Genomic DNA, 23,943 nt, shown 5'->3' with positions numbered 1-23,943 from the left:
TGCTGTTACATAGTCAGCCTGTCTGTATCTATTTGTGTTTCTCAACTTTGTCATTCCTCAATCATTCTTGACTAGCTTAGTTCATCAAAAGTGAATTTAGGCCAGACAAATTCCTAAAGTGTGAGATTAGTTGTATGCCTCTTTTCACAATATTCCAGCATAATCATGGCAGGGACACCAGAAACAGGCTTAACACTTTGTACTCATGAGTAGAATTAAACTAAACCCCGGTCTTCGGTGTGACGAGTGAACACTTAAGCCACTAGGCTTCCCATCCAGTATGATGACTTATTTGATACCTAAATCAAGGTGAACTGAATAACTAAGAGACCTGATGGTTAAAATTTTCCCAAGATTGAAAAATAATACTTTTGGCAGCAATACATCCTAATTTTGAACTACAGTTTGTAAAGATTTCTTCCCAAATTGTCCTCAATGGGTACTAGAATCGTTGGAATCCTAGATATATCACTCAAATAACATCCCAACCTTTCAGGGTTTATTTACTAATTGCTTATTCCATAAAAACAATCAACGTTCCTTCATATCATGAGAAAATTTAGACAAGGTCAGCACATCTGATTGTGACTTCGCTCAAAACTGTCACTGTAACTTTGTAGATAGAACACCATCAAGACAAAAAATTGCGACATTTGTTTTTTCTCATATCATAACCAAAAAGCAACGTATAAGTTAGTTGACATCAAATGCAGTCATGTTTTACAATACTTTTTTTAACAGGTATTTTTGACTTTTTTGCTGCTATTTTTGAAGGTTTCTTTCTGTCTGGCTCGTCAATCTTAAGTTGAACCACAAGTTGAGAAAGACATATAAATATCCTAGACAGTCTTTAAGAGGTGAAAAGTGAAAATTTAAAAAATATTATTACATCACTTTCTGCTTGCGGCTAATAAAAAAGATTTGACATGATACTGTTAATAAACACGAATATACCATACTTCATGTATATCCCTTCCACAAAGCGATCCAAACAAGAACACCAAAACTTTATATATGTAAAGTCTATTAAGGAGAAAAAGCTCCCTAACAAGTGGAGGATCTTCATTCCGACTAAACAGGGAGACTTTCATAGTTATATTTCTAGCTTTACAGTTCTAAGCCATGCAGTCAATCTAAAATTACTCTGGTAAATACATGTATGGAAACTCAATGTCAGAAAAAAGAAATTAATTTCTTGAAATTCTAGGTTCACTCTACTGAATTACTGTGTAGCTAGAGATGAGTTAGAGAGTTCGGGAATAACGGCATGTTTGTTATGGAAATAGACGCAAGACTCACCTGTTCGCTAAGTGGTGTGTAGAATTGGGGTTTCCCCTTTGAAGTTCGTCTCTAAAATTATCAAATTTCAACTTATTTAAGTCTGTAACTTCACACATATCTCATTCCTCATGACAGCCTCGAGCTCTCTTGTGATTCTGTTCAAAACTCACTGACATCCGAGGCGTAACAAGCTTGTTTGAGAACTGATTTCAAGATTAAAAGCCCCAGCTATCTTTCAGGTAACATTTTCCCATCAAACAATAAATGTACTTGTACTACTGAAAATTAGCTTTAATAAAATAGCAAATGTTGTTCAGTTTATCAATGAAAAGGATGAACATCGAGCACCATAACCATCCTCAACCCCATGCTTCACTAAAACATTTTAGGAATATTTCTAAAATAATCTTAATATATATTAATAACCGAAACCTGACACCATGTTTCATTCAAACACATTTTTAAAACATCTAAAAATATGTTTACAATGATGAAAAAAATACTTTTTAAAATTTCAGTATTTTTTCTAAAAATAAATGGCTAAAATATTCAAAATATATATATGAAATATAAATGCTTATTTCAGTATTTCCGAGACCAATAAACACTAAACACACCCTGCTTGTAAATCCCACATTATCATCTGTACTGAAATATCATTGTACTGAAATAAAAGCGAAAATCGCCTAAATGCTTCTAAAAGGTAGAGCCTAAAGCTGCAAGGTTCAGAAAGGTTGGACAAGTAGCATAGGAAGCTAGACTTGATTGGCAGCAGAATATATCTTTACAAATAACACAGGCTACCTTCACACCTATCACCTTTGGTAACGTATTACTCAGTACTGGTGGTCCTTCATCTCGGACAGAAATACAATATTGATTTTACACTTGCATACAATGATTTACAATATTTGACATTAAGAATTCTGCCATGTATATTTTAGGTCTACGGTAACTGAAATTTTGACACTTGATGATTTATCAAACGCAAATTACAATTTGACTTACGCTATTGATTCCGTTCCATGAAATGTAGTGAGTGCAACAGCACAGCTGGCGATACCAGAAATGGGCCTCACACAATGTGCCCATGTGGCGAATCAAACCCGGGTTTTTGGCATGATGAACTGACCCCATGAGGTGTAGTGTAGGTGATCATTACACCCATACTTCACACGATCAGCACTTGATTACTTTGAGGAACAAATCCATGGCAAAATACTTAAAAGCAACATTTTCTCTTTCTTCTACCATTTATGATATCGTAATCAAATTTTGCTGAACAATGATTGTTTATTTGAATAGAATCTACCTATTTAACAGCTAATGGTAGAATTTAGTCTGTATTACTAACTATTCTATTTTCAGATACATAGTGAAGATAAAGTTTACTAGAATAATTTAATTATTCTTATTAACTAATTAACGCATTGATGTGATTCATTATCCATAAGAATCGTATTTGCAAAACCTATCTGATACAAATTATGTTATTCAGGTCCATTCCTTGTCATGCTACTCACACCAACACTGACCAATGAGGAACAAGAACCAGAAGTATTCCAGCCAATAGAAATGGGTGTTTCATCAGTCTTTGGTCATGCAGTTGGGGTTAACTGGAATTTTGTTAGTGACTAAGACAGGATATTTGGGGGTAAAGTCAAGGTCAATTTGTTCGACTGAATAGTTAATCAATATTGTCGCATGAAAAGTAAGCAATACTGAATTGCAATTTGTTTATGTATAAATTGAATAAATTTAAATACATTTATTTAGAGCATTAAAGTCTCCTTTTGTTGAAAATCAAATTTTAATTTTGAAAATTCGAATTCTTGAACTGAGGACTTTTTTGCTGAATAATTCAAGTAACAAGATGGGAGAATAATTCAATATTCTCAATATTAGACACAAATGACGCAAACATGGTAAATAAAATATAAAATTCAAAAACTAAAAATATATATCAAACAAATCAACACAAAGCAAATATATTAATAACATACTGCAAAACAAGAAACGGTCAATTATCAAAAGAACATGGGTTAATTGGAACAAATTATTTTACATCACAAAATACCACAGAATACTGAGTGCCTGTAACAGTAGCAAACAGTATCATTTGCAAACCTCATTCTCTCATACTTCTGGAAAGTTTGACAATGATTGTGCGACTTTCTTTCACGCCATCAAATATTTCAACTGAAACCAATAGATAACTTTTCTCTACTTATAATTTTTTCTTCATGAATTTTAAGAGAGCAAGTTTTCTTTCAAATTATCCATAAAACTCTGCTAAATAAAAATGATTAAATTGTGAAAATATTTGAAATTCTACAAAATTAGAAATTTAACAAAGTAAGGTTAGAATACTTTCAGCATTAATATTAAATAAGACTCCTTCTCAATTAATATTTGTTTGAATTATTGTTTTTCTTAAAAAAAAACAATAAGAGGGACATTACTTTTAGTTTAAAAAATAATATAAATAATTTTCAAAATTGTTTTTAACTTTCAAAATCTTATTTTCAAATTTTCAAATCTAATCTTTTCATTTTCAAATTTTGTTTTTGATTTTCAAAGTTTAGTTTTTAATTTTCAAAACTGAATTTGAACACTCAGTATTCTGTGGAAAGCAGAACATATAGACTGGAAGGTAACTAAAGAGAAGAGACAACACTACATGCCTGCTCATTCAACTCAATGGGAGACTCGAGGGAGTTCCTGTGGGAGAGATCAGTGGTGAGCTGATCGGCCACCTGGGATGCACGCTTAATCATGTTGCCCACACGAGATTGCAGACTCGTTTTGCCTGGAGAAGGAGAACTGACCTTGTCCGCTTTCACCCACACTGACTGTGATCGTTGCGTTGGCGTGCCCTTCGTATTAGGTGTGGTCGGGATAGCATAGTTGGCTCTGGAAAAAGAAAATAATCGCTCATTACTTCAATATTTATGAGAAAATAAAAGTAGTTCTTGATACCACAATATTAAGGTGAAATAGCATGCTCTTACCACCGTATGGTATGTAATGTGGTACAAGGCCTGCGGTTTGGTCAGTTTTGATTCAGTCTACGAGACATGGCCACAATACAGAAAACTGACAAGAGAAAAACCCTTACATTGTTTAATAACATGAAGAAAATAACCATAATCTTTGTTATTCCGACAACATAGAAATGATGGTAACGAAAATACTGAATTTTTGGACTGCAAATGTTATACCAACTTGAGGGCAAAATACCACAGTTCTATTAATACGGAGCGATACCCCTACAATGACTGAGTTTAGTTTTAGGCCGCACTACGCAATATTCCAGCTATATGGCAGTGGTCTGCAAATAATCGAGTCTGGACCTGACATTCCAGTGACCAACAGCTTGAGTATTTCACTCCTACAGAATATCAGTGATCAAGTTAGCAATATTGATATTTATGTATGTGAAAGGCATTTATACAAATTCATTTTCTACAAAGAGGAGAGACATTTCTCTGTTATTAAGCAAGAGAAGTACAGCACAGTGTAGGGAGACATATACTCATTGACACAAATAAGGGAACACATCAAAGTAAAAGCGTTCCTTAATTTATTTCCCAAATTTCACTCACAGTGTAATACATACCTTGTGAAGAAACAGGGAACAAATAAACGAACACTTGTACTTTCATGTGTTGCCTTTTTTGTATTCATGAGTATACATACACAGATATGAAGTCATGGTTTTACAATGGAGAGAGAAGCCTGTTACTTAGACTGCAGAGGGTTAATCAGGTTGAGCTGGAATAACAAAACTGCCAGGAGCGACGCAGGACTAGCCCAAGCGATCCGGGTCTTAAGATGAGCCTAATTTAATTTTTTGGCTGTAGTACAGTCTATGAAACTCAACGAAACTTTGGATCAGATCAAAAGGTTGATAATCCACCCATTTGAAAAACAACTGGTCCTATCAACATTGCCGACAAATGTTCTTTACTTATAGGGGAAGCATACAGTCACAACCACTTGGATTCTGCCACATGTAAGGGAGGCCACTCTGAACTACTGGTAAACTGCAGATGAGCCCCACATGAGCCCCACATAAGGTCACCAACATTTACCAATCTGGTGAGTCAGCAAGCGTGTATATTCTGCCATGGGCATATCCTGCCACAAGTAAGGAGGGGAACTCTGCAGAGCAAATTGCAGCAATGGAGACAAACTTGGCCACCCGCATCCCCATTTACAAACATTCATATCAGTCCTTTCGGGTCAAATGATATTATACAATTATGCAATCACAGTAATTTCAAGAAACTTGGTTCCATTTACATAATGGATTACTCAACTTAAAAAAAATACGTTACGAGAATCCATCTCTTTCGCAAAATAATGAATTAGGTGCTCTCAAACTTAAACATCAACAATAATTGATGGACATAAATAAAACTGAAAAACATGAATAAAGCAATACCACACTGTACTCAGCAATATCCCAGCTATAAGGTGGTGGTCTGTAAATAATGAAGTCTGGACCAGATAATCCAGTGATCAACAGCAATTAGGATATGATAATCTGTGTCAACCAAGTCAGCCTGACCATTCCATCCTGTTACTGCCTCTTATGACAAGCATGGGTTCCTGAAGACCAATTCTAACCCGGATCTTCATGGGTGTAATGCCTTTGACAAAGTGTTGAAATGTAACATTGAGTCCCATCTGGGATTTGAAACGATATTCTCAGAGTGGAACTGGTAATGTAGATCACAGATATTATCTACCCACTGAAAAGCAGTTCAACAGAGAAGAATTCTTGATATCTTGAAATGATAACAAACAAAGACACAAAACACCAATAAGGACGAACAACAAACAAATGACAAAGCACCAAAAACAAAAAACACATCTCGAATACTGACAGCAAGAATATTGTTATACCTTTTCTGTTTTAGCATCCGTTTTTTGCTGGCATTGTAAAATAAATTTGTGTCATTAAAAATGCAACATTAATATAGGAATCTAGTGGAATGTTAGGGGCTAGATTAACTGCCTCTTGTCACAAGCACAGGTAGATATCCACACTTTAGTCAACAATGAAGGTATTGTGAGATTTTACAACATGATACAAGGTTCATCACAAGCAAAATTCAACATATAACATTTATTTTTGCAAGTATTTATAAAAGAAACATGGGAATTATTTCAGTGAAAATTCTTTACATTTTCTCAATCCCTTTTAAACGTCAAGGAGATATTTTAGGACATCTGTGATTATCAGAAAACTGACTACAATATAGTGATAAGAACGTTAGTTGGAGGTTAAAAAAATGTTATTGCACAAAATCAATGTCTACAGAAAATACATCGACAATTGAAATAAACGACTTGTCTCCCTTACTCTGCAACAGGGCTGCCTAAGGAAGCGCCACTCAGTCGGTTGTTGGTACAGATTGGCAAAGACTGGTTACGTCTTAAAGTCGCTGAGTGGAAACCCCGGTCTGCTACCTGAAATACAAGAAAAAGGTGAGTGCATGGGTGAGTGAGTGGGTGAGCAAGTTAGTGAGCGAGTGGGTGGGTGGGTGGTGAGTCTGTGAGTGGGTGGGTAAGTGAGTGAGTGAGTGGGTGAGTGGGTGTGTATGTGTGTGAGTGCGTGGGTGGGTGGTGAGTGTGTGTGAGTGGGTAAGTGAGTGAGTGGGTGGGTGGGTGGTGAGTGTGTGTGTGAGTGGGTAAGTGAGTGAGAGGGTGAGTGAGTGTGTATGTGAGTGGGTTTGGTGTGTGTGTGTGAGTGGGTAAGTGAGTGAGTGAGTGGGTGAGTAAGTCGGTGGGTGGTGAGTGTGTGTGTGAGTGAGCAAGCCAGTGAGCAGGTGGGTGATGATTGAGTGGGTGAGTGAGTGAGTGAGTGGGTGGTGAGTGTGTGTGTGAGCAAGTGAGTGTGTGGATGGTGAGTGTGTGTGTGAGTGAACAAGCGAGTGAGTGGTTGGGTGGTGAGTGTGTGTGTGAGTGAGCAAACGAGTGAGCGGGTGGGTGAGTGACTGGGTGAGTGTGTGTGAGCGAGTGGGTGATGAGTGTCTGTGTGAGTGGGTAAGTGAGTGGGTGATGAGTGTGTGTGTGAGTGGATGAGTGAGTGACTGAGTGGGTGGTGAGTGGATGTGTGTGAGATCAAGTGAGTGAGTGGGTGGTGAGTGTGTGTGTGTGTGTGTGTGAGCGTGTGTGTGAGTGAGCAAGCGAGTGAGTGGTTGGGTGGTGAGTGTGTGTGAGTGAGCAAATGAGTGAGCAGGTGGGTGGTGATTGAGTGGGTGAGTGTGTGAGTGAGTGGGTGGTGTGTGTGTGAGTGAGTGGGTGAGTGAGTGGGTGAGTGTGTGAGTGTGTGGGTGCGTGGTAAGTGTTTGAGTGTGTGAGTGGTGAGTGTGTGAGTGTGTGGGTTAGTGAGTGTGTGAGTCAGTGAGTGGGTGGTGAGTGGGTGAGTGGGTGGGTGAGTGAGAGAGTGAATGGGTGGGAGGAATAGGATGGGTAAAAGGTGTGTGATTAAGTGAGTGTGAGTGGGTGATTGAGTGAATTGGTGGGCAAGTAAGTGAGCAGCATACAAAAAACTTGGCTAAAACATCACTGACAATGAAAACATTATTTATCATACTTGACCATACATTTTCCTGCTGCATTATGTTTTACTATATTAATACATTTTCCATGTTTGGTAATGAAACAGCTTAAATTGGCCATGGGTTTGGTCAGTATATTGACTGATTATGGTGTGGGCTGCTGGTACAAGTTTACCCACCATGGATGAATCTGACCTATTTCTCACCTTATTGATATACTCTCTCTTGATGTTGCACACCTCTCAACTTAATGCCATACTCCCCCTTGATGATGTTGCACATTTCTCACCTTAATGCCATATTCACTCTCGATGTTGCACACCTCTCAACTTAATGCCATACTCCCCCTTGATGATGTTGCACATCTCTCACCTTAATGTCATATTCACTCTCGATGTTGCACACCTCTCACTTTAATGTCATACTCCCCCTTGATGATGTTGCACATCTCTCACCTTAATGCCATATTCACTCTCGATGTTGCACACCTCTCACCTTAATGCCATACTCCCCCTTGATGATGTTGCACATCTCTCACCTTAATGCCATATTCACTCTCGATGTTGCACACCTCTCACCTTAATGCCATACTCCCCCTTGATGATGTTGCACATTTCTCACCTTAATGCCATATTCACTCTCGATGTTGCACACCTCTCAACTTAATGCCATACTCCCCCTTGATGATGTTGCACATCTCTCACCTTAATGTCATATTCACTCTCGATGTTGCACACCTCTCACTTTAATGTCATACTCCCCCTTGATGAAGTTGCACATTTCTCACCTTAATGCCATATTCACTCTCGATGTTGCACACCTCTCACCTTAATGCCATACTCCCCCTTGATGATGTTGCACATTTCTCACCTTAATGCCATATTCACTCTCGATGTTGCACACCTCTCACCTTAATGCCATACTCCCCCTTGATGATGTTGCACATCTCTCACCTTAATGCCATATTCACTCTCGATGTTGCACACCTCTCAACTTAATGCCATACTCCCCCTTGATGATGTTGCACATCTCTCACCTTAATGCCATATTCACTCTTGATGATGTTGCACATTTCTCACCTTAATGCCATACTCCCCCTTGATGATGTTGCACATCTCTCACCTTAATGTCATATTCACTCTCAATGTTGCACACCTCTCACTTTAATGCCATACTCCCCCTTGATGATGTTGCACATCTCTCACCTTAATGCCATATTCACTCTCGATGTTGCAAACCTCTCACCTTAATGCCATACTCCCCTTTGATGATGTTGCACATTTCTCACCTTAATGCCATATTCACTCTCGATGTTGCACACCTCTCACCTTAATGCCATACTCCCCCTTGATGATGTTGCACATCTCTCACCTTAATGCCATATTCACTCTCGATGTTGCACACCTCTCACTTTAATGTCATACTCCCCCTTGATGATGTTGCACATCTCTCACCTTAATGCCATATTCACTCTCAATGTTGCACACCTCTCACCTTAATGCCATACTCCCCCTTGATGATGTTGCACATTTCTCACCTTAATGCCATATTCACTCTCGATGTTGCACACCTCTCACCTTAATGCCATACTCCCCCTTGATGATGTTGCACATTTCTCACCTTAATGCCATACTCCCCCTTGATGATGTTGCACATTTCTCACCTTAATGCCATATTCGCTCTCGATGTTGCACACCTCTCACCTTAATGCCATACTCCCCCTTGATGATGTTGCACACCTCTCACCTTTATGCCATATTTACTGTCGATGTTGCACACCTCTCATCTTAATGCCATATTCTCTCTTGATGTTGCACACCTCTCACCTTAATGCCATATTTACTAGCAATGTTGCACACCTCTCACCTTAATGCCATATTCTCTCTTGATGTTGCACACCTCTCACCTTAATGCCATACTCTCTCTCGATGATATTGCACATCTCTGCAAACCGCTGCTCCATGTGAGTGTGGAAGGGTTTCAGAGATTCTGGGGCCTTCCTGCGATGGATGTACAAGGCATCTCGCAGCAACACAATCTGAAAGGCAAAGTATTAGGACATAGTTTTATTTCAGTAATAAACAGTAATAACATCTCACTCTTACATAAAAGTCTGAGCATACAGCAGTGTCTGACTATCTGGCTGATGCATCAGTGAATAGAGTTTGGGTTTGTTGTCTTACACCACACACTAGGCCTGTATGGTAACAGTCTGTAAATAGTCAAGTTTGGACAAGACAATCCAGTGATCTACAGCATGAGCATCAATGCATGCAATCGGGATATGATGACGTGTCAACCAAGAAAGTGCATCTGACCATCTCATCCTGTTAAATGGCTCTTATGACAAGCATGGGTTAGTGAAGACCAATTCTGTCCTGGATCTACTCAGGTACATCAGTGATTACAGTGAGTCAACAATCTGACTGAGGTCTTTGTTGAACACACTCCAGCTAAAAGCAGTCATACTCTTTGCTGGAAAAATATCAGCATAACGCAAGCTACAAAGATGTTGTAAGCAACCGACTGACCTAGAGCGTTCTTCTTTAAACTTGTCAGCATTGTGCGTAATATACATTTCAAAAGATCTCAAAGCTCATTATCTTTAATGTGTTTGAAGGGCAATAATGACAGACCTGCTGGACCGTGAGTTCTCGGAGCTTCTCTACCAGGACTCGGTCTTTCTCTCCACCGCTCTGCAGCACATACTCCTCATTGTAGAACACCTGCAATAATAAAGACGTCAATGAAAGCAGAACACCTGCAATAATAAAGACGTCAATGAAAGCAGAACACCTGCAATCATAAAGGGGTCATTGAGTGAAAAACACCTAAAATCAGAAAGAGACCAATGAGAGATCAACACTTGCAAGGTGGTCATTACTTGTAGAATCTCACACGGAATCATATAAGGGCCCCTGTGTGCAGAACATTCGCAGAGAATCAAACATGGGTTTTGGGTGAAGAACACCTCCAGAGGTTTTGTAACAAGCAGTATTTCCTGGCAGGCAGCATGTAATTCTCATCACATCCAAATTCTATTGTGACTAATAAGGGTGCAATGAATACACTGTGTGGCGAATATGATATGTATCACAAACATCGGGTAATGAATACGAATAATTACTCATGAATATAATATCGTAGTTAATTGACCCATGAACTGTATGGAACCCCCATGTTGACTTTTAATTTGTCGTAGTAATATCTACTGATCTAACATGATACTCAAATTCGGTATGCAGTACACTAGTAGTTGTAGTCCACAGTACCATGTTCAGCCATTGCAAACTGACATGACTTGCACTACTGGAATGCTGGTACATATTGCATTCTTGCATATATCGTTCTAATAAGGGCTGAAGTAAAACATGCCAGGATAAAAAAATTAAACATTCATTCATATTTGGTTCTGGTGACGAGGAATAACAAACTGTATACATGAAGGGCTACAGTTCGATTCCCCGATTATGTGTGTGTATCGTAAGAGCCTTACTGACAAACCAATAATCATTGACATCCCATTACAGTAAACATCAGCTAATAAGAAAGATCAACAACCAATCTATCCTGACCTTGTATTTTGAGATTCCTCCATTGACGGCAGGATCAACTACACCATTCAGCAGCATCCCCAGTGGGTCGACCCTCTGTTCTGAGTCATGCCGATGTTGCTCTATGGCACTGGACAGTTTCTTGTTGGTTGTCTCAATAGTTTCTATTGCACTTTCCAGAGGACTGACAGCCACCTGGTGGTGAATAGACAAAATACTGTGCAATTTCAAAGCTCCAAATCACAGCAAAATATACAAATTCACTACTTATGCTGCATTACTTCTAAACTGAAAGCATATATACTGGACAAAAATAGTTAGGGATATATGTAAATTTTGAAATTATGAATAATGATGCAAATATTCATTGACACACTGATGAAATATCAATCATAAAAATACCAATATCCCGAACTTATTTTGTCTAGTATAAATAATAACAGAGAAAAATATGACAGTGAGTGTATGGAGGCACATGTCTTCATGAAAGTTACGTTCAGCTTCAAAAACAGTGAGTGAGTACGCTTTTATGCCACCTGTAGTGACATTCCAGGGCTTCACACACTGTACCCATGTGGGGAATCAATCCTGGGTCTTTGGTGTGACGAGCAAACGCTTTAACACCTAGGCTACCCCACCACGCATCTAGATAAGATTGTAAGAACCTACATCAGAAGTTGGTTCTATGCAATAAACAAAAGCTTGTTTTATGTATTCTTCAGTATTTACTTACCAATGTCTACAATGATGATCCAACAATTCAAAAGTGTGCACTTACCACATGCAGCCTTTTCACCAGTGTACCAGTTTATACATAAACATCCAATGAGCAAAAATTAGTCCAACATTTTTATGCAGAAAGCGGAAAAAGCACTGTACATCATACTGAAATAAACCATAGACTGGTAGTCTGAACTCACTGTTTCTATCTTTGTGACCGGGTACCAGCCCACAATGCCCGGCAAGGGGTAGGCAGTGATCAGGTTCGTCCTCTCTAGCCACATTTTCTGTAGGAAATACAAAATATGTCTTGTATGCTGATTAGACAACTTTGAACAGACCTTGTAACTTGGACACAGTGCAAATAACTCTGTGACTATAACTAATATTTAGGTTCTGAGGCATTATTCTTGTATAAAGACATATTGAAGTGACGCTATAGCTTCGTAAGTATTTGAGTCTGGACCACACATTCCAGTGATCAACAGCATGAGCATTGATCTACACAATTCAGACACACTGCACATAACTTTGTAACTATAACTGATATTTAGCTCCTGAGGCATTATTCTTGTATAAAGACATATTGAAGTGATGCCATAGCTTTGTAAGTAATTGAGTCTGGACCACACATTCCAGTGATCAGCAGCATGAGCATCAACCGACACAATGACCACCTCATCACTCAGTTGCCTCTTGAGACAAACATGAGCTGTTGAAGACTCATTCTAAGCTGGATCTTCACAGGACAACAGCGAAGTGAGGCAGGGAAAACACTAGGATTAACTTATAATGAACTGACGGTGACATCTCAAATCACCATTAGTTTGTTTAGGCTGTTGTCTACAAGGCCGAAGAGAACCAAGAGACTCTTAACAGAAATGGCCCAACTTCTCGAAACAAACTTAAGTCTGAGATTTTACTCAAATTCAAGAAAACACATTTCCCAGGATGAACTGAAACGGATATTATACTTAGTATACAATTTGGTAGACAATCTGAGTTTGGTGGATAGATAGGTCTTTCTTATTTCAACAAGAACACAAAGTCATCAATGGCAAAATCCTCTTCACAAATATGTCTACTAGTTGCGATGCTGCTGAATGGTTTGGTGTGTATATGGTAAAGTGGAAGAAGAATACTGAACAGTTTTTAAGTTCTGCTCCAGAAAGGAGCACTATCACCAAAATCAGTTGAAGCCAAACTTGTTGACATGGAGACACAAAAAAACCCAATTTAATTCAGAAATCCAAAACTACCAACAGGTAACAGTACACCACCAAACCTATCTATGTGCCATGTTTGGTCTAGAAATAGTTAACAGTTTCCAAGTTCTGCTCCAACTAAGAGTACACCCACCAAATTCAGTCAAACTTGAACATACTGGCATGGAAACACAAAAAGATATTAAATTCAGAAAATAAAAAACTTGAGTTAAAGTTAAAGATTCAGCTGTATCAAACTGAACTTTTCAATATGAATTTTGAGTGAAAACTATGTTTGTTTCAAGAAATTGAGGCTCAATTGTCAACTGATTCTGATTCTGATTGGAATCAACTCTGCATAGGAAGAGCAGACTTACAGCAACGTCGTTACTGCTCTCCTCGGACAGTCTAGAGTATGTGAACTTCTGCACCTCGTTGACACGGTAGTACTTGAGAATCTGCTCGCTGATGTGTTTGTCCACAAATCTTTCCTTCAGCTCCATGACCGGGCTGACAGCATTGATCTGGAGAACTACACGCTAAGGAAATGGCACTATTTGTTTTTACTCCATACACAGAACAGTCCAGCTAATCATGTTAATGGCAGCAGGGTGTAAAGAGTGTTTGTCTAGTAGATCTTGATAAATCCCACAGTTGGTAACATTCAAGCCTATGGCAGCAGTCTGTAAAGAAGTGCTTGTCTAGTTTGTTTCTTGATAAATCCCACACTTGGTAACATTCAAGCCTATGGCAGCAGTCTGTAAATAATCAAGACTGGACCAGACAGTTCAGTGATCAAGAGTATGAGCATCAATCTACACAATTAGGATACAATGATGTGTGTCAACCACATGAGTGATCCTGACCACGTAATTCTGTTCGTCTCTTATAATAAATATTAATAATAACAAATTATGCATTTATATAGCGCCAGCTAATCTAGAAAGTGCTCCTGCTCAAGAGCGCTCAGTCGTATGCTCTTTTGAAGAGGACAGTCTTCAGTGTGGTCTGGAAGCTGCTGAAATTTTCAGATCGCCTGACATCCACTGGTAGCCCATTCCACAGATCAGCACTGCTCTGCTGAAGGTTCTGCCACCATATGTGTTGGTCCGAAATGGTGGAACTGTCAGCATTTTCTTACAAGGATGCATAGATCAATTCTAATCCAGATCTTCACAGGTCTTAACTTTATATGACTGAGGGCTGATCCAATTGCAGCACTGGGAGCAGGTGCACCCATAATCAAACCAAAAGATTCTGGATATCACTATCTAACAAGTCAATACGATGCTTAAGATTCATCTTGCTCTACAGCTGCTACAGCTACGTCTTTACAGCTGCTACAGTTACATCTTTACAGCTGCTACAGCTACATCTTTACAGCTGCTACAGTTACATCTTTACAGCTGCTACAGCTACTTCTATACTGATGCTACAGCTACTACACTTTCTACGTAAGGATACACTGCTTTGGAGACTCTCGGATGTCATCACCAGGAGAGTCGAGAGTTTTCATCAGCTGAAACACAAATGAGATCACATTCATTCACATAAACAGACGTAAACAGTCATGGTTGTGCATGTCAGAAAAAGATCAACTAAATGACAAGTTAATGATTCTGGACAATCATTGCCTTCTGATACACAATGAACAGAAAGACAATACACTGAAATACATCTCGATTCAATCAATTGATTGATTAGGTAAATATATTAGTAGAAATGAATTTGGTAGCTTTATTTGTTATTTTCCAGTTAAGTTCAGAAGAAAGAGTGAGTACAGTTTTATGCTGCTTTTAGCAATATCCCAGCAATATCACAGCGAGGGACACCAGAAACGGGCTTCACACATTGTAAACATGTGGGGAATTGAAAGACGGCTCTTTGACATGACAAGCACACTCTTTAATCATTAGGCTACCCCACTGCCCTCAGTTCAGAAGAACTGGACATCAAGATTGTTGGATTATCTGTACTTACATCAGCATTGGGAAACAGGTTTTGCATCCTGGCATTGAAGTCAGCAAGTCTTTCATACTCCTTGCCTCGGTAGATGAACATCTTGTTCTGAAATGATGGGATGGAATAATTAAAAGATGAAAATGATAAAAGAATACATTTTAGTTACCATCATCTCATGATCATCACTTAGACATTGGGACCCAACCAAGAGACGTCTGATCTCCAGGCAGACGTCAATCCACTAGACCTGTGCCCCGTTTCACAAAAGCTCTTATAAGCCTGAGATCTCACAACTTTTCTCTCCTATAAAACTTATGTCCTTAAAACCAGCATCAATTGCCAGGAGCTAAATCTAACCCACTGGACCAACCTGGAGGAATGATGGGAATCCTAGACCGTAGTAGCCAACGCGGAAATACTCTGGTTCTGGTCGCATCTCCTTCATGACACTGTCGTAGAGATCAGCCTGCTTCTTCTGTGAACGAAGAACAGAAACAGCAGGAAATAATTAACACGTCTGCAAGGTTGATTTTTGAGCTTTTGAGAAAATAATCATGTGATTATCCTTAGAGGGTGTTGAAAATATTCTTTGGGAATAGATGAAAATTGGTTCCAGATGGTCAAGTCTATTGCACAAATTTTCTAAAATCATTCTGGTTATGTTGCTGTTGCATGTAACTTAAGATCAAAATCTGTTTGCATTCTGCAAAAAAGCATGTCACACAGTTCACACCTATTGTCTTTGAAACAAGGCCTGTCTGACTGCCCAAGATGGGCAAGAGTATTTCTGGACTGTCTAAATTTACAGCTCAGTCCAACAGTCTGACGCAAATTTTAGATGTTCCATACATGTGAGTGAATTCTTGGTGTCTGGTCTGGTTAATTCCATTTTGGGTTAGTAACAGTTTGAAGTTACCAACCCTGATATCTGGCTTACTAAATGCACTGTCAATACAGTTCAGTACAGACTGTACAACATAGGTGATGTCTTCAAGCAACTGAAGACTTATATAGATATAGCCAAGCTCAAACCTGTTCCATGGGAAAATTAAACAGTGCTGTTGTACTACTGGGTTAAGGTCAAATCATCTGCATGCTGAGAGCAAATCAGCTCGTCTCCAGTCAGTAAGTCTTTAGTGAGGTATCAGTGCCCTGTGTGGTACTAGCAGAAGGAAATACATTGGCAGGAACACTGCCTTAAGTCAACCGTAATGATTTGTTAAAGCGCTCACCAGAATGAGGCTGAGGTTGGGGTAGTCTATCAGCTCTTCTTCGTACATGCGTGCCAGCTCTTTGCATAGTTCAATGCCTTTCTCCCACATCTGAAAATGAAATTGAATATGTTAATGCAAGAATACACAAAGAACTCACATTAGTACGAGTGCTTCTTTGTTGTTTAACGTTGCGCTCAGCAACATTCGTGCTATAGTAATGACTTGCAAATAATGAAGTGTGGATCAGAAAATCCAGTGATCAACAGCAAGACCATGTGTCAAACAAGTCAGCGAGTCTGATCACCAAATCCTGTTACTTGACTCATACAACAAGAATGGGTCACTGAAGACCAAATCTTATCCAGATCTTCGCGGTTAATGTTTTTAGTTGTGTTTTTTATGTAGAGTTACCAGTTTGCATGCATTTATCACTATCACATCGTGCATGTACATATATGTGGCTGTATATTGATTTCATAGTGATACCATGCCAGAGTTTTAACATGGACATAGCATGAAGAACACACTCTGAGCTCAGAGTCACATAATGTCTAGCACCAGTCAAGGTAACAACAAGGACCAACGTTAATATCTTTCATATAAAAAGGAGACAAATAAACGCACTGTGAAGTTAATGGAGAACATGTCACTGAAAAAACAATAAATCCAATTCAAGAGTCCTGACCTACCTTTCCCTGCTCAAAGTAGTTGATGATGTCATAGTACAGCTTCTCCTTCAGTTCACGGTGGGTGACGCTGTCCTGATACTTGTCGTTCTGCAACATCGGCGGCAAGGACTCCTCTGACCACTGAAACAAAAACATTTGTTTGTTGTGTAAAGCTGCATTTAGTATAGTCCAGTAATTTTACGGCTGTTCGGAAATAATCCAGCTCGGACAGAAAAGATGCAACTAAATAACTAAAACACAGGAACAGGAATACGGTGACATGCATCAGCCAAATCACCAAGCTTTGACCTCATTCCACCCATAGCTCACAGTTAAGTAGTGTTTTGTAATACCACTGACTACTTGCTTGCCTAAATACTAATTGTGCACACAGCAACATGCTACTTATATAGTGAAGGTCTGTAAATAATCAAGTCTGGCCCAGACAAACAATTGAGTTGATAGCATGAACAAGATTATACTCAGTTGGGATGTGATGACATGTGTCAACCAAATCAGCAAGCTTAACCACCTGATCCCATTAGTCATCAAGCATGGGTTACTGAAGACCAATTCTAACCCAGATCTTCATGTGTCATCAAGAATATGTGAACTTGATGAATCATGAATGCCAAAGCCATGTGCGATACAATCGTTTCAAAAGATTTGGTATGAGATACTCACTTGAAGGAGCTTGGCATACAGCATAAGTGTATAAGCTGCCTCAGTGAAGTTGTCGCAGTCAAGGTGAAGGTCACACAGCTTGTGCAAGTAGCGGATGTACATTTCTTTCCGATTGATGTCATGGTAGAAATCCTGCAGCAGACGTCATGATATCAAGGACACAGAAATTAACTAAGTCACTTCTGAATGACAGGGTATATATAGAAGATTCATGTTTCAAGATTTGCAGGATTAACTTTGAATACTGAAATTTGAAAACTGAAAAAATACCCTAAAATTTGAAAACACATACAGTGAGCAAATGTTGTAACAAAGTATTTGTAGTACTATTTTATTTGTTTGCTGTGCATATTTAAACTGATTTATACAGTATGTGTCCTAACCAAAACATCATCTCTACAAAAACTCTTGGGGAAAAAAGGGACACAGTAACAGCCACATTTTAATAACAACACCTCAAAAATGATGAAAGCCAGAGGATGAAATAATCTGAACTGGCAAAGCACATGTCTAGCATGATGGGCGAATAGCAGTTATCTGATAGAGCTGACATCATTTTTCACTGATGTGTACAGAGACAGATACTCATGGGAGGTGGCCACAGCACAATGTTTCAACATCATCTGGCAGCCATGTTTGTAAATGTCAGTTAAAAGTGCAGGATCAAAAGTATTCATTGTCAATGAACACAACAATATTTGTTGAGAATCACCGGAGGCCCAATCAGTATTTTTGTCTGGATTAGTTTGTTTGTTGGGCTAATGTACGACAAAGATCATATATCAAGCCAAAAACAGCGAATCCTGACTCTGATGAGGCATATAACTCTGCTATCTAAAGGCAAACATCAAACTGCAAGGTTGTGTAAAGCAGGTCAGACTGACCAGGAGGTTAACGATACAGCTCATTGTGTGCTCCTTGATCTCGTCCTGGATGATGAGACGGTACTCCAGGAGGCGCTGCAGCAGCTTCCGTATCGTCTCCACGAACACCAGACCCTGGTCCCTCATCGTGGCATGACCACTGCACAGCTGCTTCAGTCTGGAAGACAAGGTTGATGGGTTTGTTTAAATACGTCTCTAAAGAGTATGTCATTTGTGTTACCAAAGGGTTTGCAATGAGTCAACTATGAGGTGAAAAAGATGCATGCCATGAATATTAGGTAACGGAAACAGTAAGAAGTCAACACTCAAGGTATTAGACTGGTCAAGGTGTGGTCTTGTGAATAAAGCTCTGGTCACAAATCAGTTGAAGTTAGGTAAAGTTGGGTTAGGAGAGTCCTTGGATGGATGACCGTGTTTGGCAACTTGACTCCTGAGAGTTTCTTGGACTTCAGTCCTGTCCCCCAATGAAGCACATATGATACACAAGGTCTTTCCTTAGGCAAGTGAGTTTGTTAAAAATTGCCTCTGTTCACCCAGCAGAAAATGGGTACCTGGTGGGATAAGTCATGTAAGTATTAACCTTCCAGCACCTAACAGCTCTGGTTATCCTGAGTTATAGTCAATATACCAATTCATTATTATTGATGTATCATTCAATATAGTTAGTGAAACAATAAGAAACTAATTATTTGACATGTTTTGACCATTTGTCAGTGTTACTGTTTCATGACAACTACAAGTGACATTACTGTCAAATTAAATAAACAGAAGTGGTGGCTATTATTTGGCCTGATTTGAACACATTCCATTTTGTGTATCTTGTTTTGACAAATAACACAAATATTCAATGTAAAAGGAAAAAACTGTTTGACTTTTATGTAATCGCCAAAACATTAATTGAATTTATAAAATGATATGTTCCAGTTCACTGCATAAACGAGTGAACTGCTGCAGCTCTTGTGAGCATAGTTTTAAGCCACTTTTAGCAATATTCCAGAATTATCCTGGCTGGGGACACCAGAAAATGGGCCTCACATATGGTACCCATGTGGGAATCGAACCTTGGTCTTCAGTGTGTGATGAGCAAATGCATTAACTACTGGGCAACCCCAAATGGTCTTGTCAAAAGAGAATAGGGTGACAGCAACCCAATGATTGTGCAGACTCCATGTACTTACATGTCGTACATCAGCTCCATGTACTGCTCGTCTCCACGACCACCTTCTACGAGAGCATCCAGCTGTGTGATCATCTCATTCTCAACCTGGAAATATATGCAAAGTCGTGCCCATTTAAAAGCGCGAGTTTGTTTGTTGTTTAACACCTTATTCAGCAAAATTCGAATATATGAAGAAAGTCTGTATATAATCTAGACCAGACAATTCAGTGACTGACATCATGAGCATCAATTGACGCAACTGGACATAACATGTGTCAACCATACAAGGTTTGCTGAAGATCAAATATTAACCGAAATTTTCATGGGCTTAAACAAGTAATTAACTTTAGTTGATTAACTTAGGTATATTAAAATTTTAACACACTGACGAATCCTGACAGATCAAAGATGAAATGCAAACGCAAATGAACTAAGCTCATTGAACCAAGTTTTAGCTAATTCCATGTCTCTTCAAACTTGAAATTCACTTCTTAAGCAGACATGGCCATTTTGGGCTTTTTTCACCCCAAATGAAATCTCTTAGTTTTTATCTCCAAGCAGCATATCCAACAATAGTGAATGAGTTTAGTTTTATCCCACACACATCAATATTCCAGCTATAGGGCGGCGGTCTGTAAATAATTGAGTCTGCACCAAACAATCCATTGATCAACAACATGAGCATCTATCTGTGCAATTGGGAACTGTTGACGTGTGTCACCCAAGTCTGTGAGCCTGATCAACCAAATCCGTTTGTCACCTCTTACAGTAAGCATAGTCACCTTTTATGGCAAACATGGGTTCCTGAAGGCCCATTCTACCCTGGACCTTCACGGGTCTCCAGCAATAGCGTGGGGTGGGACAACAGAAATGGGCTTCACATATTGCACCCATGTTGAGAATAAAACTTAAGTCTAGGCAACACGAGAGAACCCTTCAACCATTAGGCTACCCCACTGTCCCTCCTAATCACTGACCGTGAGAACTAAAATGAAACAGTACTGGCAAGATTTTAAAAAGGGTACATCTTTGTTACAGGCAACTTGAAAAGAACTCAAATCACTGAGCACAAAATTGAACACAAGCTTTCCTGTCTCCAATAAAACTGAGCACTGACCTGATTGAAGTTCCCCTGCAGAGATTTGGATCTTGGAATAGGCTGTGAGAACTCACACTGCATCATGTCAAAGAAGATCGGAATTGTCGCTTTCCTCAACTCTGCAACAGGGAGATTGGAAAAGGGTGTTAACCAGGAACTTCTTTTGGGGTAACATAAAAAACACTCTATCCACACACACTGTTTAAAAATGACTGCCAGTTCACGTAAGTTTACAGAAAAACTTTATGGATAACAACTTCTATATGTTGTCGTTTCAAGCAGGATTGACAACTGCACAAAAATCTGTACAGAAACATGACACTCAAGAAACAGTGGGTGTGTTTAGTTTTATGTCGTTTCTGTAGCAACATCATGGCAGGGGGACACCAGACATGAGTCACACACAGTGTGCCCATGTGGGGAATCGAAGCTGGTGTTTGGCGTAACAAGCGAATGCTTTAACCACTAGCCTACCATCCCGACTCATGAAATAATTTTATCCTTAAAGTTTGTAATATTGTACTTTCAAACTTCTAAAAGAAGCCTGGATATCTTCTTCTGACTGATGACCAAAAGTTGAAGTTGCAGGCGGTACTGATATTCACATATTTTCTATATGAACCCAGACGATTAAATACCAAATTTAAAAATCGTAATGATATATATAAAATATGTCACCATATAAATGGTTGGCTATAGTGTAATGCCTAACTAAGCAGTATTTCAGTTATATAATGGTGGTCTGTAAACAACTGAATCTGGACCAGTCCAGTGATTAACAGCATGAGCACTGATCTTTGCAATTGCCGTTCGATGACATATGTCAACCACGTCAGTGAGCCTGACCACCCGATCAGGATAACTGCCTCTAATAAAATCTTCACCATATGGAGGAGCACAAATGCCAAATGGGAGCCTCCCCAGTGTAGCCCTTTCACTAATGCTTACAGCAGTTTAAGAAACTCACTGCACATGAATGAAATGGAAAGAGCACACAGTGGTGCAGCGGTTAGCATGATGGCTTCTCATGCCAAGGCCCGGGTTCGAATCCCGGTGGAGACATCCAAAAGTTTGTGTCTTGGGTCTCCTACTGTGTTGTGTCCCTTGCACTTCATCCACATTTTACTCAGTCCACCCAGCTGTTGAAAATGGGCACCTAAAAAGTGGACGTACTGGCCTATGAGGTCACGCTTAGCGCTTAGTACTGCTTCAGAGATGCCAACCCAAAAGTGTTGCAAATAGTAGTTTCAATGTTCAAAATTAGTAGTTTGACCATAAAATTAGTAGTCAACTAAATAAACAAAATCATGATGGATTCTGAGAAAAAACTGAATGATATTACAGTCACGTGGTTAAATTATCTCCGCAGGAACTAAATGTGTCAAATCACAAAGGTATTGAAATCAGTTTCGCAAAAATTACGTTTGTTACTTGCAATCATACCAGTTCAAATATGTCATTAAATATGATGAATGTAAGGTACGTGAAGTCCGAAAATGTATTTCATCATTGAAAATATATGTTTTTGTCTATATATCCGAATTTTAATGCATTTTATTCAAATTTCGTAGGATTTCCAGTGGAATCGTATTGGTGTAGTTTGAAGTTAAAATACGTAGCGACTACGATAAAATCGTAGAGGTTGGCATCTCTACTGCTTGAAAGTACAATTCCATCAGGGTAATAATTTCATGACCGAGAACAGCATCACTTTGGATTGCAGGCACAAAAACTAGCAGCATTATTTTTAAACCTTTATAAAATAAAAAATAAAAAAACCCCCAAAACATAGGCTGTCACATAATTTTAACTCATAAACAGCACTTAAAGACTGCACAAGAAGGAAGGCAGGGGAGGGTTTAATGAGGCTAATACATTAATTTTACATTGTTGTTGACGTGGACTTACCAATTTCTGGTATCAGCGTCATTTCCAATATTGGCCCAACCATTTCCGGAATAAACTGTATCTTATTTTGACCTTAAAAACATAAGAGAAATAGACAGTCATGGTTGAGAATCATTTCACATAACACAGTGTCACAGTGTGAGTGAGTGAGTTTTACAGTATTTAGCAATATTCCAGCAAAATCATGGTAGGGGACAAAAAATGGGCTTAACACATTGTATCCATGTGGGTCATCGAATCAAGGTCTTTGATGTGACAAGTAAACACTTTAACCACAAGATTACCTCGTTACCTCTTGTAACCTCAATCTGTCATGGCTGAGTTTTGAAATACAAGATCCGTTATTACTGACATGAAAGTAAAATTCCTGTCTAGAACATTGTGGGTGACACATAATTTTTTCTTGACAGTTTTTATTTTTCAGTTCTCACCTAGTTTGAACCACATGGCTCTGATCTCAAAGCCTGTCTCCCTTCTCATGTCCTTGTATCTGAAACAGATGGTGTCATCACGTTTATTCCCAACCATTCTGAGATGGACAAATCACCACACATATGTACAGAATTAAACAGAGGGCTGGACTTGTGCACCACAGCACTGATGATCTATGTTTCAGTTTGGAAACTCCTGCACATCACTGTCCAGGATAATTATGACCTAAGTCAGTTAAACATGAAACAAAATTCCTGAGAGCCTATTTTGATGGACTAATGGTTTTAATTAAAAAACTGGTATGTTGCATAAATCAAAAAAGTCCAAAATAATCCATGAACAATGATGCTAATGGTAAGAAATGATAAATATTGTCTTCATCAGCCCGAGTCATCAATAGTTTAAAATCTCGTCATAATCCTGGCATAATCAGATCTAAAACAATGCGAGGCGGCTGCTCTTGGCTAAGTTCCAAAATTAGGGTGTTTTCAAATGGGCGAGCTTTGGTACTAATCATACAATACGACCTGACATGACATGGTATGACATATAAGATATAATATAACTGATGATGTGACATATCATTTTGATATGAGATATG

General features: G+C 38.9%; 1 protein-coding gene across 5 annotated transcripts in view; it reads right to left on the bottom strand.

Annotated features, from left to right (window-relative positions):
- LOC137266461 (dedicator of cytokinesis protein 1-like) overlaps positions 1 to 23,943 on the bottom strand; it is a 75,920-nt gene that overhangs the window by 10,187 nt on the left and 41,790 nt on the right. For 4 of the 5 annotated variants that reach the window (XM_067801959.1, XM_067801960.1, XM_067801962.1 and 1 more), the window contains 21 exons: positions 23,342 to 23,400; positions 22,911 to 22,982; positions 21,021 to 21,121; positions 19,923 to 20,008; positions 18,745 to 18,901; positions 17,861 to 17,992; positions 17,198 to 17,317; positions 16,527 to 16,616; positions 15,665 to 15,769; positions 15,313 to 15,399; positions 14,797 to 14,851; positions 13,710 to 13,864; positions 12,328 to 12,414; positions 11,429 to 11,602; positions 10,490 to 10,579; positions 9,760 to 9,891; positions 6,653 to 6,759; positions 6,193 to 6,219; positions 3,966 to 4,194; positions 1,300 to 1,350; positions 890 to 907 (listed from right to left, as the gene is read on the bottom strand). In XM_067801959.1, coding sequence (XP_067658060.1) covers positions 890 to 907; positions 1,300 to 1,350; positions 3,966 to 4,194; positions 6,193 to 6,219; positions 6,653 to 6,759; positions 9,760 to 9,891; positions 10,490 to 10,579; positions 11,429 to 11,602; positions 12,328 to 12,414; positions 13,710 to 13,864; positions 14,797 to 14,851; positions 15,313 to 15,399; positions 15,665 to 15,769; positions 16,527 to 16,616; positions 17,198 to 17,317; positions 17,861 to 17,992; positions 18,745 to 18,901; positions 19,923 to 20,008; positions 21,021 to 21,121; positions 22,911 to 22,982; positions 23,342 to 23,400 — 2,134 coding nt within the window. The remainder of the gene's footprint in view (positions 1 to 889; positions 908 to 1,299; positions 1,351 to 3,965; positions 4,195 to 6,192; positions 6,220 to 6,652; positions 6,760 to 9,759; positions 9,892 to 10,489; positions 10,580 to 11,428; positions 11,603 to 12,327; positions 12,415 to 13,709; positions 13,865 to 14,796; positions 14,852 to 15,312; positions 15,400 to 15,664; positions 15,770 to 16,526; positions 16,617 to 17,197; positions 17,318 to 17,860; positions 17,993 to 18,744; positions 18,902 to 19,922; positions 20,009 to 21,020; positions 21,122 to 22,910; positions 22,983 to 23,341; positions 23,401 to 23,943) is intronic. The other variant, XM_067801961.1, reaches the window with a different exon arrangement.

The sequence above is a fragment of the Haliotis asinina genome, chromosome 15 (assembly GCF_037392515.1).
Source record: "Haliotis asinina isolate JCU_RB_2024 chromosome 15, JCU_Hal_asi_v2, whole genome shotgun sequence".
NCBI lineage: Eukaryota > Metazoa > Mollusca > Gastropoda > Lepetellida > Haliotidae > Haliotis > Haliotis asinina.
Note: the sequence above shows the minus strand (reverse complement) of the source record. Positions and strands in the feature narration are given on the sequence as shown.